Source organism: Tenrec ecaudatus, chromosome 8, assembly GCF_050624435.1.
Source record: "Tenrec ecaudatus isolate mTenEca1 chromosome 8, mTenEca1.hap1, whole genome shotgun sequence".
NCBI classification, from domain to species: Eukaryota; Metazoa; Chordata; class Mammalia; order Afrosoricida; family Tenrecidae; genus Tenrec; species Tenrec ecaudatus.
The window spans coordinates 149,939,112-149,953,091 of NC_134537.1; the positions used below are offsets into that span (position 1 = coordinate 149,939,112).

At 47.0% G+C, this 13,980-nt stretch overlaps 1 protein-coding gene across 1 annotated transcript in view; it reads left to right on the forward strand.

The window, feature by feature from the left end:
• Positions 1-314: 314 nt before the first annotated feature.
• The window catches only part of APOB (apolipoprotein B), a 49,020-nt gene continuing 35,354 nt past the window's right edge, over positions 315-13,980 (forward strand). The window contains exons 1-8 of the mRNA XM_075557260.1: positions 315-372; positions 823-867; positions 2,616-2,731; positions 3,920-4,065; positions 8,446-8,599; positions 9,888-10,043; positions 11,299-11,423; positions 12,112-12,197. Of these exons, the coding sequence (XP_075413375.1) occupies positions 315-372; positions 823-867; positions 2,616-2,731; positions 3,920-4,065; positions 8,446-8,599; positions 9,888-10,043; positions 11,299-11,423; positions 12,112-12,197 (886 nt within the window). The remainder of the gene's footprint in view (positions 373-822; positions 868-2,615; positions 2,732-3,919; positions 4,066-8,445; positions 8,600-9,887; positions 10,044-11,298; positions 11,424-12,111; positions 12,198-13,980) is intronic.

Genomic DNA, 13,980 nt, shown 5'->3' on the forward strand with positions numbered 1-13,980 from the left:
AGGAAAGCTCAGTTTGATGGGAGCCCCTCTCCAGGCCCCTTCCTCATCCCTCCGAGGAGACAGGCCCTGAGTGGAAAAGCAAACAGGCCCAGGCCAGGGACCCTGCCCTTTGGACCTTTTGCAACTCACTCTGAGCTCTGGAAGCAGGGCGTTAGGACAGGCCCATATATAAATAGAGCTCGGGCGCAGGCGGCGCAGTCCCACCTTCCGGCTTGCTGGACAGAAGACGACTGAGCGCCCACCCCACCCGTACCCCCTGATTCTGCAAGACACAGGCCAGAGTGAGGGAGCCGCTCCCAACCACCGGGTCCGCGATGGGCCCTCCAAGGCCCTCGCTGCTGCTGCTGCTGCTGGCTGGCAGCGTCCTGGCCAGTAAGTACAGCACCTGGACCGCCTCCACTGCTTCTGCTTGAGAGTGGGGGGAACCTTTTCCACTGGGCAGAACCCCCACCCCCACCTCTCAGCCGGGCGTGGAGGCAGTGTGAGACTGGAGGGATTGATTCAGTTGGAGGAATTGCTTTCAGGGCGGTGGCCAAAAACCAGTGGTAGGGCACTAGATGGCAAAAGTACCCTTAGGTGAGAGGGAGGGCAGTCTTGGCTGGGGGCACCCACAGGGCCTGGGGACAGGGGACCGTACCAACTGGGAGTTTCCTCCAGACTTTTGATGGGGGGAGTGACAGGACGGGGGGATGAATTGCCAGAAATGGATCAACTTTGGTCAAAGGGAAAAAGATCCCCCCACCCACCACAGTGGGCCCTCCCTGCGGGGACCCTAGAGCCCATCTGGGAAAATAAAACATGTTCTTTCTGCTTGTCTTACAGAGGACGAGGTGCTGGAAAGGGATAACGTCATCTCAAGTTGTCCAAGTAAGGCACGGCCCCCACCCCACGGGGCACCGGAGGGCATCCTGGCCCACCGACCCATTCTTGGGCACCTCTGCTCACCAAGGCCCCCTCCTCTAGAGAGGTGCAGTGCTGCGGCCGGTGTGCAGTGACCTGAACCCCTAGGAATCAAGTCCCTTCCCTGTCTGCCCATTCCCAGGGGATCTCTCCTCCTTCCCCCTGACCTTTGGCTCTGCCTCGGAAAGCTCACTCTGGGATGGGGGCAGATGGGACCATCGTGCTGCTGTTGACCCACGGACAACATGAGCACATCATGGTCATCAATGGCTAATCATTGATTTGAAGGGCGTGAGGGTGAGGAAATGCTGACTTTAACCTTTGTGCAAAACTCTTTTTCCCAATCTGCTCATATTTACCTGACCCCAAGGGTCAGAGGGGCTGGCCTTAGATCCCCTTCTGGTCACCTGAAAGCCCAGCGTTGACCTTCCATGGGGTAGCAGTGCCATCTAGTGGGCTTATCATATCCCTGCACCAGAGTTCATGTTCTAGTTGCCTTTATCATTTTTCCCCCTCAAGCTTGTTCACAAAATTTCTCCGCAGAACAGAATTTATTTCTGCAGGTTTCTTAAACCATTCAGACAACCCTATTCATTCGTGAATTTTGCCTCAAGTATTGAGTAGACTAAAAGGTCTGAGACTTTTATTTCAAACTGGAAAAGACAGTTGAGTTAGCATCCTTGATGCTCTCAAGTCTTAATTTTTGAGAAAGTCTCTTTCTATAGATTTTCTGAGACCAATTCCTTGACACTGTCGTCCCGGCACCACAGAGGACATATCCAAGAAATGCCAGTGAAGGTCAACATAGTGTGTCTTTGAGTTGATTCTGACTCACCGTGACCCAGTAGGAGGTGTCATGGTTACACATTGGACTGCTAACCACGAGGTCAGAAGCTCGAAACCACCAGTCTCTCCGTGGGAGAAAGAGGAGCCATTCATTCTACTCTATAAAGAATGGCAGTCTTAGAAACCCACAGGGGCAGTTCTGCCCCATCCTTTAGGGTTCTCTGGGGTCACGAGGAGTCCTAATGGATGAGATGGCCGTGACTTTGAGTTTGGGAGCACACTTGGACATCTTTCTTCTTTGGAGCATGTGGTGGGTTCGAACTGCCAAACCTTGGAGTTATCAGTCACGCCCCCTAATCATGGCAAACAGGGCTTTCACCTGAGCACAAACATAATCGTTGGATCTACAGGCGTACCTTATTTTATGGTGATTCACTGGGTGGCCGGCCCTTTGCAGATATGGTGGTGTTTGGATTTTTTCTGTTCTTTGACACATGGAAGCTTTGTGGAAACCCTGGGCTGACTGCGCGCCAGCACTGGGTTTTCAAAGCATGTGTTGATTTCATGTCTCTATGTCACATTTTGGCAATTCTCTTAATTAATACTTGACTTTTTTTAATCATCACATTGCACAACTGAATAGCCTAAGTATAGTGTAAACGTAAGTTTTATACGCACTGGGAAACAAAAAAAATGTGTGATTCGGTTTCTTGTGCGAGGTGCTTTATTGCGGTGGTCTAGAGGATACCCACAATATCCCTGACGTATGCCTGTCTGAAGGAAAACTAAGTGAACTGCAAGTCAAGCACAAATCATTTGAGTTTGCTGTTTTTCAATGATCTATGCCGCGGATCTTCTGTGCCCAGACGTGGACTATCCTTGAGAGAGCTGGCTGTGCTGTGTGGCTAACGGATTTCTTCACATTTTAGAAGATGCAACTCGGTTCAAACATCTCAGGAAGTACGTTTATACCTATGAGGCCGAGAGTTCCAGCGGAGTCCCTGGGACTGCTGATTCGAGAAGTGCCACCAGGATCAACTGCAAGGTATGAGACAGGCCCGCACTCACCGGGGGCTGCGGCTTCCACCAACCACAGCCTCTGCAGCAGCCTTCTGAGAAGCTGTGTGCTGACAGGCCAGGCACTTTTCATGACTGTTGGTCTCGGTCCAGCCCTCGCTCTATCAATCAGCCACCGTGCTGGGTTATTGGCCACAGAAAAGATTGCCATGCCCATTTGTGTGGCTGCCTGCTTCAGAGCTGTAATTGGAATGCAGGCTCTCCAAGGACAGGCCTGCACGTTGCTGAACTGGAATGTGATGTGAGGAGTTCAGTGGGATGTTCTAAGGGAGGGGGCATCACGAGAAAGCAGGTTTGACACGCATATCCGGCAGAATCAGAGAAACGTTTCTAAATATCATTTCCTCTAAAACAGAATTGTCTACTTATTATTGAGACTCATACTTAGGACTTGATTCATAGGGAGCAGAGGTAGAAGCTGCAACTTCTGGTGTGTGGAAGAGAGGTCAAGATTATGGCGAAGGAGTCACCCTCTTCTTTAGGAGATTTCAATGCTTGTACTGTCCATGGGGCAGATAGATTGAAATACAACTTAATGATTGGTTTCTTGGTTTCTGTACTGGAGAGTGCAAACAGCACATTTTCATCGTCGCAGAAAGTTCTTTGAACAACTCTAGGAGTCAATTAGGGATCTCTTTAAATGTCAGCTTGTTGTGAAACTCCAAGTAGACCCTGATAGACATGGGAGGGTTTTTATGTTTTTGTTTTTGTTTTTTGAGGAGGGGAGTTCTGATATTAAGAAAATATTTGCTTTTGAAAATCAGGATTGCCTTCTTCCTACTCTAGATGTTTCTTTCTAGCTCTTTCTCCTGGCCTTCCATTCATCTAACCCATAACACCTCTTCCCAGTCAACTGAGCAAATTCACGAGGGAACTGAGCAAATTGGAAACTAAAAAAAGGACATATTCCTTCACATGCATAAGGGATGTGTATCCCTTTTTAAAAAAAAAGTGTATCCCAGGATCTGTCGAGGGCCAGGGTGACATCTTTATTGGCCGATGGAGTCATGTTAAGGAGACATGTGATGTTGGGAAGCAGATGGTCATATTCTCAATAGCGTCTCCCTTGTCCTGGTTAGAGACGCAACCCTGGAGTGGGAGGTAATTCTGTGTTCTTGTCAGAGAGTCTGAATGTGCTGCCTTCCTCCACTCTCAGGTTGAGCTGGAGGTCCCCCAACTCTGCAGCTTCATCTTGAAGACAAGCCAGTGCACCCTGAAGGAGGTATACGGCATCAGCCCAGAAGGCAAGGCTTTGCTGAAGAAGACCAAGAACTCTGAGGAGTTTTCCAGCGCCATGTCGAAGTAAGGCCTGGGGATGTTTCCTGAAGTGCCTGAGCTCTGTGCACCCCTGGGGTCTGTGTTTGTTTGTGTGGGTCCATTGCATTGCGGATGAATGTACTCGTATTAAGGATGGATTTCTATTTTGTATGCATCACAGACCAGAGTCAGGAAAGCCCTCAGGATGTCATGGATTGCGGGTTGGACTATTGACCCTAATGAGATCAATAGTTCGAAACCACCAGCCACTCTAAGGCAGAAAGAAGATGTTTTCTGCTCCTATATCCAATAGGACAGTTTAAGTCACTATCCATCAGAACCAACTCAATGGCCGTGAGCTTGAGTTGAATGGGATTGCTTTCTGTGTTCTTGTTATCCAAAGGAAGAAAGCATGGCTTAGCCCTGGGTCGGTTCCCACAATCATCTGCTACAGACGTTTCTGAACTCTCATTGGAATGATCCAGTAGAGATAGTTTGTTTAAACAAGCGAATGCTTGTTTCAAGACTTAAGTCAGAAGACTAGTGTCTGGGGGTCCTGAACTTGTGCCACCGTGGTGTGAATCTGGCAAGTGCAGACTCTGCTTGGGGAGGGCAGCCCAGGCCCAAGGAGGAAGGGAAAAGCCAAGGTTCTAGCCACCCAGCTGCCCAGGGCTAGCACCCTGTCGGTGCGTCCTGATAAGGATACTGCCATAGTTCACAGCTGATCTCTCTTCTGATGGGTCGATTCCCGCAGTGTGCAAAATTCTTAATAATTTGAGCACCATATCTCCCTTAACTCCAAATCACAATTGGTATCAGCTAAGTCTTTACATATACAGGCAATCACAGATTTGGTCATTTGGTATCATCAGGAAACACATTCTCTACACGCATCTTTAAGTTCGCTGGTCAGTTCTCCCTCTGAAAAATAGGCTTGGGGTTATCGGTCTTTCACCAATACACTGTATCTTACTAGACAGAGATGATGGAGTAAATGATTTTTTTCACCTTTACCCTTTGACCATGAAACAAGTGGACTTCTGCTTTTGACCACCTGCAGGCAGTCCAGACTATGTCTTGGGAGAGTCAGGACTTCCTGAGAAGGTGCAGAGGGTACCGGAGACACACCTGGCTTTCTTTACCTCTTGCTGATGTAACTACAGCAGTGACATCCAGGGCCTCTGAAACTCAAATAGTACCCAAAGTGACATCGTGAATGTCACCACCAGTGCTCAAAAGCCAACGTCAATCCTTTGGCTCTATCATATTTCACTGAGTAGATGCCAACCTCGAGCTCAGTTCTGGAAATAGTTGTGAGGATGGTGCAGTACCCGTGCAAGACCGTAAGGTTGCTATGGGTCAGAACGAACTTACTGACATTTACAAACACCATGATTCCAGCTCCTGACAACCTCATGTGTGTCAAGTAGCACTGTGTTCCATGAGGTTTTATGTGGCGGAGTCTTCAGAAATAGAGCTTCAGGAGTGTCTTCCACGGCATCTCTGGGTGGGCTCCATCTGCCGACTTTTTGGTGAGCAGCTGCATCCTTAGCCATTAGCACCACCCAAGGCTCCCGGCAGTTTTAGGTGAAGCCATAAAGAAGAGTCAATATGCACTGAAAAGAAACTCCAACCACTAGCAAACAGGAGATATCAATCATTCTAACAACGAGCTAGCCATCCTTTTATGCCAGTCGGAGTTTATATCCCTTGGCACTGTCAGGTAAGCATTGAATTTCTAACCCAAAGGTAGGTATAAGCCTCTCCAAGAGAGAAAAAATGAGGCTTTTGGCTCACGTAAGGACTTACAGGCGTGGAAATCCTATCAAGTCGCTATGCATTAGAATTGACTTGAGGACAGTGGGTTAGTGGGTCAGCACCCATTCCTGGCAGGATTATGGAGAAAAAATATAGTCTCCTTCACTGTTGTTGGAATGCAAACTGTTAAGTAATATCTAGCATTTTGAAAATAGTTATACTTTTTCACACGGTGATTCCTATCCCTGGGACTCCAGCCCATAAAGATAAAATCAGTAATGCATGAAGATATGCATATCAGGCTATTTACTTCAGTATTGTTTGTGTGACCAAAAATAACAAAATGCTAAAAAAAATATAAAGTGAATGCCATCAAATTGGAGAATATCTGAATATATTATACATACTCGTAGAATGAAATTGTTATGAAACTTTTATAACATATCAGGCCTAAATGAGCCAGCAGGATTTCCATCAAGTATAGTTACATGCAGAGTCTGGGCTGTGTGGTGTGTTACAAATTGGCCTGTTATCACAGTGTCGGGAGTTCAGAACCAGCAGCTGGTCCCCAGGAGAACTATGAGGCAACTGCTTCAAAAAGATTTGCCGTCTCTGGATGCCTCCGGGGGTCCTCACCACTCAGCACGGCACCATCTCACAGCCAAGGGCTCCCATCACCCAGGTCCTGCTTCTCTAGTCCTCTCCGGTTGTCATGGCAGCACATGGCCTCCATGCTGACCACATTCTCACTCCCAATATAGTTCCTACTCCTCAACACCTCGACTTTGATTCTTATATAAACCTTAACCATCTCGGAAACACAAAGGGGCCGTCTACTCTGTTCTACAGGATCACTGCATCAAGATGTCAAATCAATGGCAGTGAGTTTGAGATAATTACGGGAAGAAAACAAAACTCATTGACGAGGGCATAATATGATTCAATTCCTATAAAACGGATGACAAGCAGCCTTAGCGGTTTGCAGCTATAAGAAAAGAAATTTAATTTATCTATACAAGAAGCAGATGACTGCTATCCCCAAAGTTGTGGGATTGGTGGTTGTTGGACTTCGGTTCGGACCTCTTGTTGGGTGCCCAATGAATTAATGGTGAATAAGGGTGCCCAATGAATTAATGATGACCCCAAACTACCGTCTATTTACTATTTTAATCCTCTCCTTGCTGTCTTATGAATCTGGCAGGCAGGGTTCTGCCCCTTTGAATGAGTGTTATTGAAAGTTTTGCCCTGTTACCAACGCCCATTGTCTGTGTCAATAGTGTCCAATCACTTAAGAGTGGAAACTGCACAAGTCAACAATTCATAGATTTTTGTCCTGAAAAGCCGGCCTATACTTGTATCCATTCATTTTCTCGACAGTGTTTTACATTCTGCATTACTGGCTAAGTTAATGACACTTCCAGTAGAATCACCTTACGCCCCAGTGGATAATTATAAGGTTCTCTATCATAAAATGATAATGACGTCTCTAACGTGAATCAGAGACATATGGAAACCATAAATAGGTGAATGGACCTTGGCCTTGCATGTAATTCTAACCTGAATCTAAGAGCAATTAGTTCTTATCTTCCTAGTCAAGGCCTTCATGAAGAAATCCCTGAAGATCTGAGTTGTATAGTCCAGTGTGGTAAAGACACCAGGTGGTGACCGGCTATCAGAAAGAATAGCATCTTGGGTCTTTAAGGTATCTTTAAGGCTTGTCTTCAAACAAGCAGCCATCTATGTGAGATGTCAACTAAATCCACATGGAAAAAGCACATCCACCCAGGTATGCTAGCAGAGGCTAAAATCATGGGCACCACGTTTGCAGAAAGCTATGGACGACAATAGAAGCCAAAATCCGTTTGCAGGGTAGCGAGCTCATGGAGTAAGCTTCAGTTGAGTCCCCTCTGACCAAAGTCCAGGGATGGGATTAGGCTTATTCTCGGCCAGGGAGTCTTGGAGGGTCAATTACAGCTTAGGGGCTGGGTTGTAATGTGGAACCTTGGCATTGTATCTCCCTTCGTGACCCATGTTTGAAGTTGTTTTATTTTTTAGTATTCGTTCCTTTCTTTTCCATTGAGGTGTTTCTCTGCTTTGTGGTTATTATTGGGGTGTGTTTTTTTTGCTTGTTTGCTTCCTGTTTCTGTTTTATATGCTTTCCTGCATGTCATGTCCATGATGGGGTGTGGGTGTCTATAGAGATGGTAACTGGGCTAATGATCCCCTGGGGGCGTGGTGGGGGGTGTTGGGTGGAAGTGGGGAACCAACAGTAATGAGCATGTGAAGAAAATGTTCTGAAGTGGATTGTGGTGTTGCTTACCCAACTCTTCTTAATGTGACTTGAATGTTTGAATTGTAGAATATACGAAGCATAGGCCAAGAAAGCTATTTTTTAAAGGAACAAAAGTTAACTGTCTATCCATATGAATGTCTCCTCTTGAAAATGTGTGTATTGCATAAAGAGATGTCATAAAAAGGAGAACAAAAGGTACCCCACCTTACTTCCAACAGTAGCCCCATGGGCTGCTATATAGATATAAGTGGGCATAAGCATATAAATACAATTATTTTTGTTTTTCTTTTATATAGATGAGATCGCTTTGGGTACGCTTTTCTTCGTTTCCCTTTTCTCACCTCTCTGTGACCTCTCTCTCTCCCTCCCAACAGGTACGAGCTCAGGCTGACCACCCCGAAAGGAAAGCAGGTTTTACTCTACCCAGCCACAGATGAACCCAAACACATCCTGAACATCAAGAGGGGCATCATCTCTGCCCTTCTGGTTCCTCCAGAGACAGAAGAGGCCAAGCAAGTGCTGTTTCTGGTGAGACAATGGAAAAATCAGCATGGTGGCTTTTAGATTCCTTTTGGTTTAACCCCTGTAAGCCCTGCTGCATACTTAAAGAAGGAAGCCTGGTGGCTTGATAGGGGTTAGGGGGGGCGGGTTGAGCTGCTAACCTCACGGGCACCATTTCAAACCCACCAGGGACTCTGCAGGAGAAAGAGAGGCGATCTGTTCCCATAAAGATTTCTTGTTTCTGAAGCCCTGTCTAGGGCTGGTCTGAGTTAGAACCAATGGCAGTGGGTGTGGTTAGGTTTGAGGTACAGAAACTAGACCCCTGACTTAGTTGCCTAGCTAATTACACAAGAGACCTCTCACCTTGGGTATAATAGTGGGCAATACTGGGGTCAGATGGCCCAGGTTTCTTCCCATCCTACGTATAACTAACACCGAGGCTAAGAAAGGTGTGTCCTATTGAGCTCACTGAGAGTTCAGCCCTACCAGGCTGATGGGAGTGGGTGTGATTTCAAAAGAGTTACTGGGAAGTTCTGATCAGCACATTCCCTGCCTTTGTCTGATGTTCTCCTATTGCCTGGAGGTCTAACACTGTAGAGCCTGCGGGTCGCTCTAGCAACAAGAAAAGGAATGAGTGATGTTGCTAGGCCTCCTTTAAGAACTTTGGGTTTTGACCTTGGAAAAAATTCCTCTTCATTCAGTCCCACAAATGTTCTTGAGACCTTACTGTGTTCTAAGTTATCCACTAGACCGTAGAGTACCAACATGCATTCTGTAGGATGCGCTTAGACATTTTACACAAGAACAAAATAGAACACGTGCTGTAATGAACAAGCGAGACATTGAATCTCACAGTGAACTAGGAGGGTGGTGGGTGTGAACTTGGGTGAAGTGGAAGATGAACCACAGGAGGGAGAAGGGAAATCAAAGAAGGAGTGGGGCTTGATTATAGCTTAGACCATAGAATAGAACGTGAATCATCTGAAATGCCAATCCCCATCACCGTTACATTTTTTAAAAAAACAAAAAAGAAAATTAATATTCTGAGCGCACAGAAGGGCAAGTTGGAGTTGATTGGCTCCTGAATGCCAGACAAGAGTGCCCTGCCTTCAGCCTCAGTACCACTCTTAATTACTTTCTCCCTCCCAACTCCGGCAATGCCCACACCATGCAGAAAAAATGCCCTCCCAAATCTTCTCCCTGTGGCGGTTAGCGTTCACCCAACACGTTGACAGACACCTTTCCCAGCCCTCCCAAAGGGTGGCAGATTGCCCTCCCCATGACGTGTGCCTGGCTATATCTTTGTCTCCCACAGGATACCGTACATGGCAACTGCTCCAGCGACTTTGCCGTGAAGACACGGGCTGCCAATGTGGCAACAGAGATAACGATCGAAAGAAATCTGGAGCGGTGTGATCAGTTCAAGCCCATCAGCACTGGCGTTAGTCCGCTTGCTTTCATCAAAGGCATGGTGAGTCTCACTTCAGCATTGCTATTCACGAATGAAGTGCTGTGCCCTTCATTGTCCAAATTCTGATCAAGAGATTAGGCATCTCAGGAAACATCCTACCTGCTTGTTGTGCAGGTAGGACGCAGAGGACGAGATTCGGGAGGACTGTCGAGGCTACATAGCCCATTATTGAGTCAGAACTCTGATCCAGTTCCAGAGTCACAGTCTGATCTTCTTGTCCTTTTATTGTCTTTCTGTCACTAGCATTACACCCTTGAGAGGATGATTGCCTCTCTCGGAGGAAGGTTCTAGAACTTGGTGTACGTCAGCAAACATACCTACTCTTCATTCCTGTCCAAAGGCTTGAAATAATCTGCTTCAACTTCGGGCCTCAGAGGAAGTGTTGAGACATTCATTTCCCTCTCCTTTCCCTTGGCTTCATTGAGTAACACTGGCTAAGCCAGAGTGCCCCAGCTTCGTGTCCTTCCATCCATCTAGGTCATGTCAGCCCCTCCGTCCTAACCTTCTCTCCTGTTGGCTAGGGTCATGAAGCACAGTCTGATGAGCAAAGCTTGCTCAATTCCTATCCTTATAACGTCTCCTGGGACAAAAATGACAAACTGCCTCAGAAAATACGCCGGCTTGAGCAATCACCGCTAGGCGCAGAAATGGCCCTGGTCATTGTTCATGGGGTCAAAAGAATCCAATGGCGACAAGAATCACTGGATTATGTGTTATTTCCTAAGAGTTGTTATGTGCTCAGACCCATTCTTAGCAGTGTGAAGGGACAGACCATGGCAGAGGAGCTTCCAGACAATGAAAAATAGCAAGTGGCGTTGAGGGCGGGGGAGAGTCTTTGGGTGCTGCTAATGGTTAAGCACTTGAATACTAGCTGCCAGGTCAGTGTTTCGAACCAACCCCGAGGCCCATCAGAAGACTAGGCCAGTGGTCTGCTTCTCAGAAAGCCACAGCCATTGGAAAGCTGGTGGAGCACCATTCGATTCTGGTACACACCACGCGGGGTCGCTGTGAGTCAGAATTGTCTCAACAGCGACTAACCACAGTGTACCCTGTGTGGGAGGAGATGGGAAGTCCACTGAGGTGACATAAGAAGAGTCTACGCCTCGGCTGAGAGTTGGAGATGCTGAGTAGTTGCATCCATCCCCTTGTCTAAAGGCCAAGGAGAAAGTTCTCTTCTCTGAGTTTATCTAGCGGCAAAAGACTCCATTTCAAGCCACAAGGGCCGATCAAAAGGTTCTCTCCATCTTATCCATAGACCCGCCCCTTATCAACTCTGATCAGCAGCAGCCAGTCCTGCCAGTACTCCCTGGACGCCAAGAAGAAACATGTGTCTGAAGCCATCTGCAAGGAGCAGCACCTCTTCCTGCCTTTCTCCTACAAGTAGGTCACGTGTCGCACCCTTGACTCCTCATGTGGCAAGGTCAAGGTGAACTGGGCATTTCTACGTGCCCTGTTCTGAGCTAGTGAGGGGGCTACAGGGAGGTAGAAGACGTATCCTATCTCTAGGCCCCTTGCCAGACACACAGGTAATTTTCCAGAAAAGTCTTAGACTTTGATAAATGCAAAAATCAGCAAAAGATACCACAGACCTCATTGTTAAGGCTGTAGATAAGCAAAAAATGGGGAATCGTTATAAGGTACCCTGGTTAGAAGAGGCTCTATGGATCCTGTGAGATTGGGACTGGAAATGGGTATGTAAGATTCATTTTTTAAAATGGATCCATCTGTGTGGATGGAGTAACTGCTGTTTTCTGGGCACTGTGCTGTGGGGTACACAAAAGAACTCCAATGCACAGCGCTGGTCCCTATCCTCTGGGCACTCGGGCCAGTGGAGAGTAAAAGGTACACAGCCCGCTGATAGGCAGGTGTCTAGCGTGACCAAGAGAGGCGAGGGCTATCCCCTAAAGGAGTGTGAGGCAGCTGGGTTTAGCCAGGTTTTCAGATGTACGCAGGATTTAGGTAGAAACAAAAGGGAGAGACATTCAACATGTAAAGAAGAGGGTATGGGAGACAATGGGGGGGGGAGGACGGTCATTCCAATGGCATGACCCACTTTCTTTGTCACTAGGAATCAATATGGAATGATGGCACATGTCACACAGTCTTTGAAACTTGAAGACACGCCTAAGATCAACAGCCGCTTCTTTGATGAAGGTAGGCCTTTGTGGTCACTGCCAGGCTTAGGAGATATGCCTAGAAGAGCCATCAGGGTGTAGCTCTTGGGTGGGCCTTGATACATGAGTGGAGTAGACTTGGATGTTCTGCCTGCTATACATTTCAAAAGGTGAAGTGGCAAGAGAGTTTTAAAAAAATATGGGGAGATACATAGTTTCTCAAGTTCCCAAGGTTGTCATAAGTGGAACATCAGACTAGGAACTGGCCTCTTAAACCTAATGTCACCTTTTGGTGGCTTGACAACATCATACACCTATGATCCAGGCCCCATGCAGCAGCCTGGAACCTGGATGTGGTGGGACAAATGGAGGAGTACCTTGTAAATCAGGCTAGAAAATAATCCCAGGGCACCCTGCTCAGAGATGGAAGAGTCTTTGGAGAGCTCGACGAAACACTAACCCACTGCATTTGTATTATATCTAAGCCTGGCAAACATCTTTTGTATGTATTATCCCGTTGTGTAATATAGCAACCTATGATGTCAGGTATAGAAACATGCTTTCATAACCATTAAAGAGAAGGAAAATGGACCATTGATTAGGGTAATGATTTATTCAAGGTCATAGAACACTAGAGGAGAGGCTGTAATGTACTAGTCCCAAGGCCAGGCTGGGTTAGCTAGAGAAATGCAATGGTGTGTGTGTGTGTGTGTGTGTGTGTGTGTGTGTGTGTGTGTGTGTGTGTGTGAAAGAGCTTTGTAGCAAGAAATAATTGTATATTAAGCAAACATCCCAACCCAGTCCAGATCAAGTCCATAAGTCCAATACTAGTTGATAAGTCCAATCACAGTCCATCAGTCCCTCTTCTGACTCACACAGCCACATGCAGTGATATAGAATTCAGGGTGATCACAGGCTGGTGTGTACAGAGTCGTGTGGAGCCAATGTCAGTATACGCATCACAGGGCTTCCTGTCCACCAACAGGAAGGTGAAGGCTGAGAGAGAAGGGGAGGTTCCCAGGCCTTTTGTGTTAGGCAGAGTTCTCTAGAGAAACGAAACTAGGACACTATATATATATGTTATATTCCATATATATATATGGAATATAACAGGTAATTAGTCTACACAGCAGTACAGAGGGTTCAGCTCAACTCACTTCCATGGAACAATTAATATACTTGGAGTTATTCAACTCACATAGACTGCTAGATCCAAGGTCAAGGAAGCAGACAGCAGAGTCCTCCCAGGGGCAAGGCAAGCAGCATCTTCCCACAGGCAGCAAGCAGCAGGGTGGGTCACCAATAGTCAGAAGCTCAGGATCTTAGCGAAGCAGGCCCAGCTGGAAGCAATGGAAGGTGACAGAATAAATCAGCCTCAAGCTCAAGTGATATACACACCAGCAGTGTGGTGAAGCAGGTCTAGAAGTAGCCTCAAGCTCTGGCAACACGATCCACAGATTGGCCTGGCCCACAGGTAGTGTAGCTCACAGGTTGAAGCAGAGAACTAGCTACAGCAGCAGCACGCACCCTCCAGCACGCTCCAGTCACGAGAGAGCAAGAGAGAGAGGGGTCGGCCTTGCAGAGCCATTTATCTCTATGCCCTCCAATCAAACTGTGACCTGATTAATCCCACAGGTTCCTATTGGCCAAGTTGGCACAATAAACCTACCTATTATACCCTGTTTATGAGAAGGCCGCACGCACAAGGAGGCACTATCCGGCTTTGGTCTAATTGACAGGCTGAATATAACTCCTACACTTTTATATCTGTTCAAGTTGCCATGAAATTATGTAACTACCACACCAAGTATTTTCCATGATAC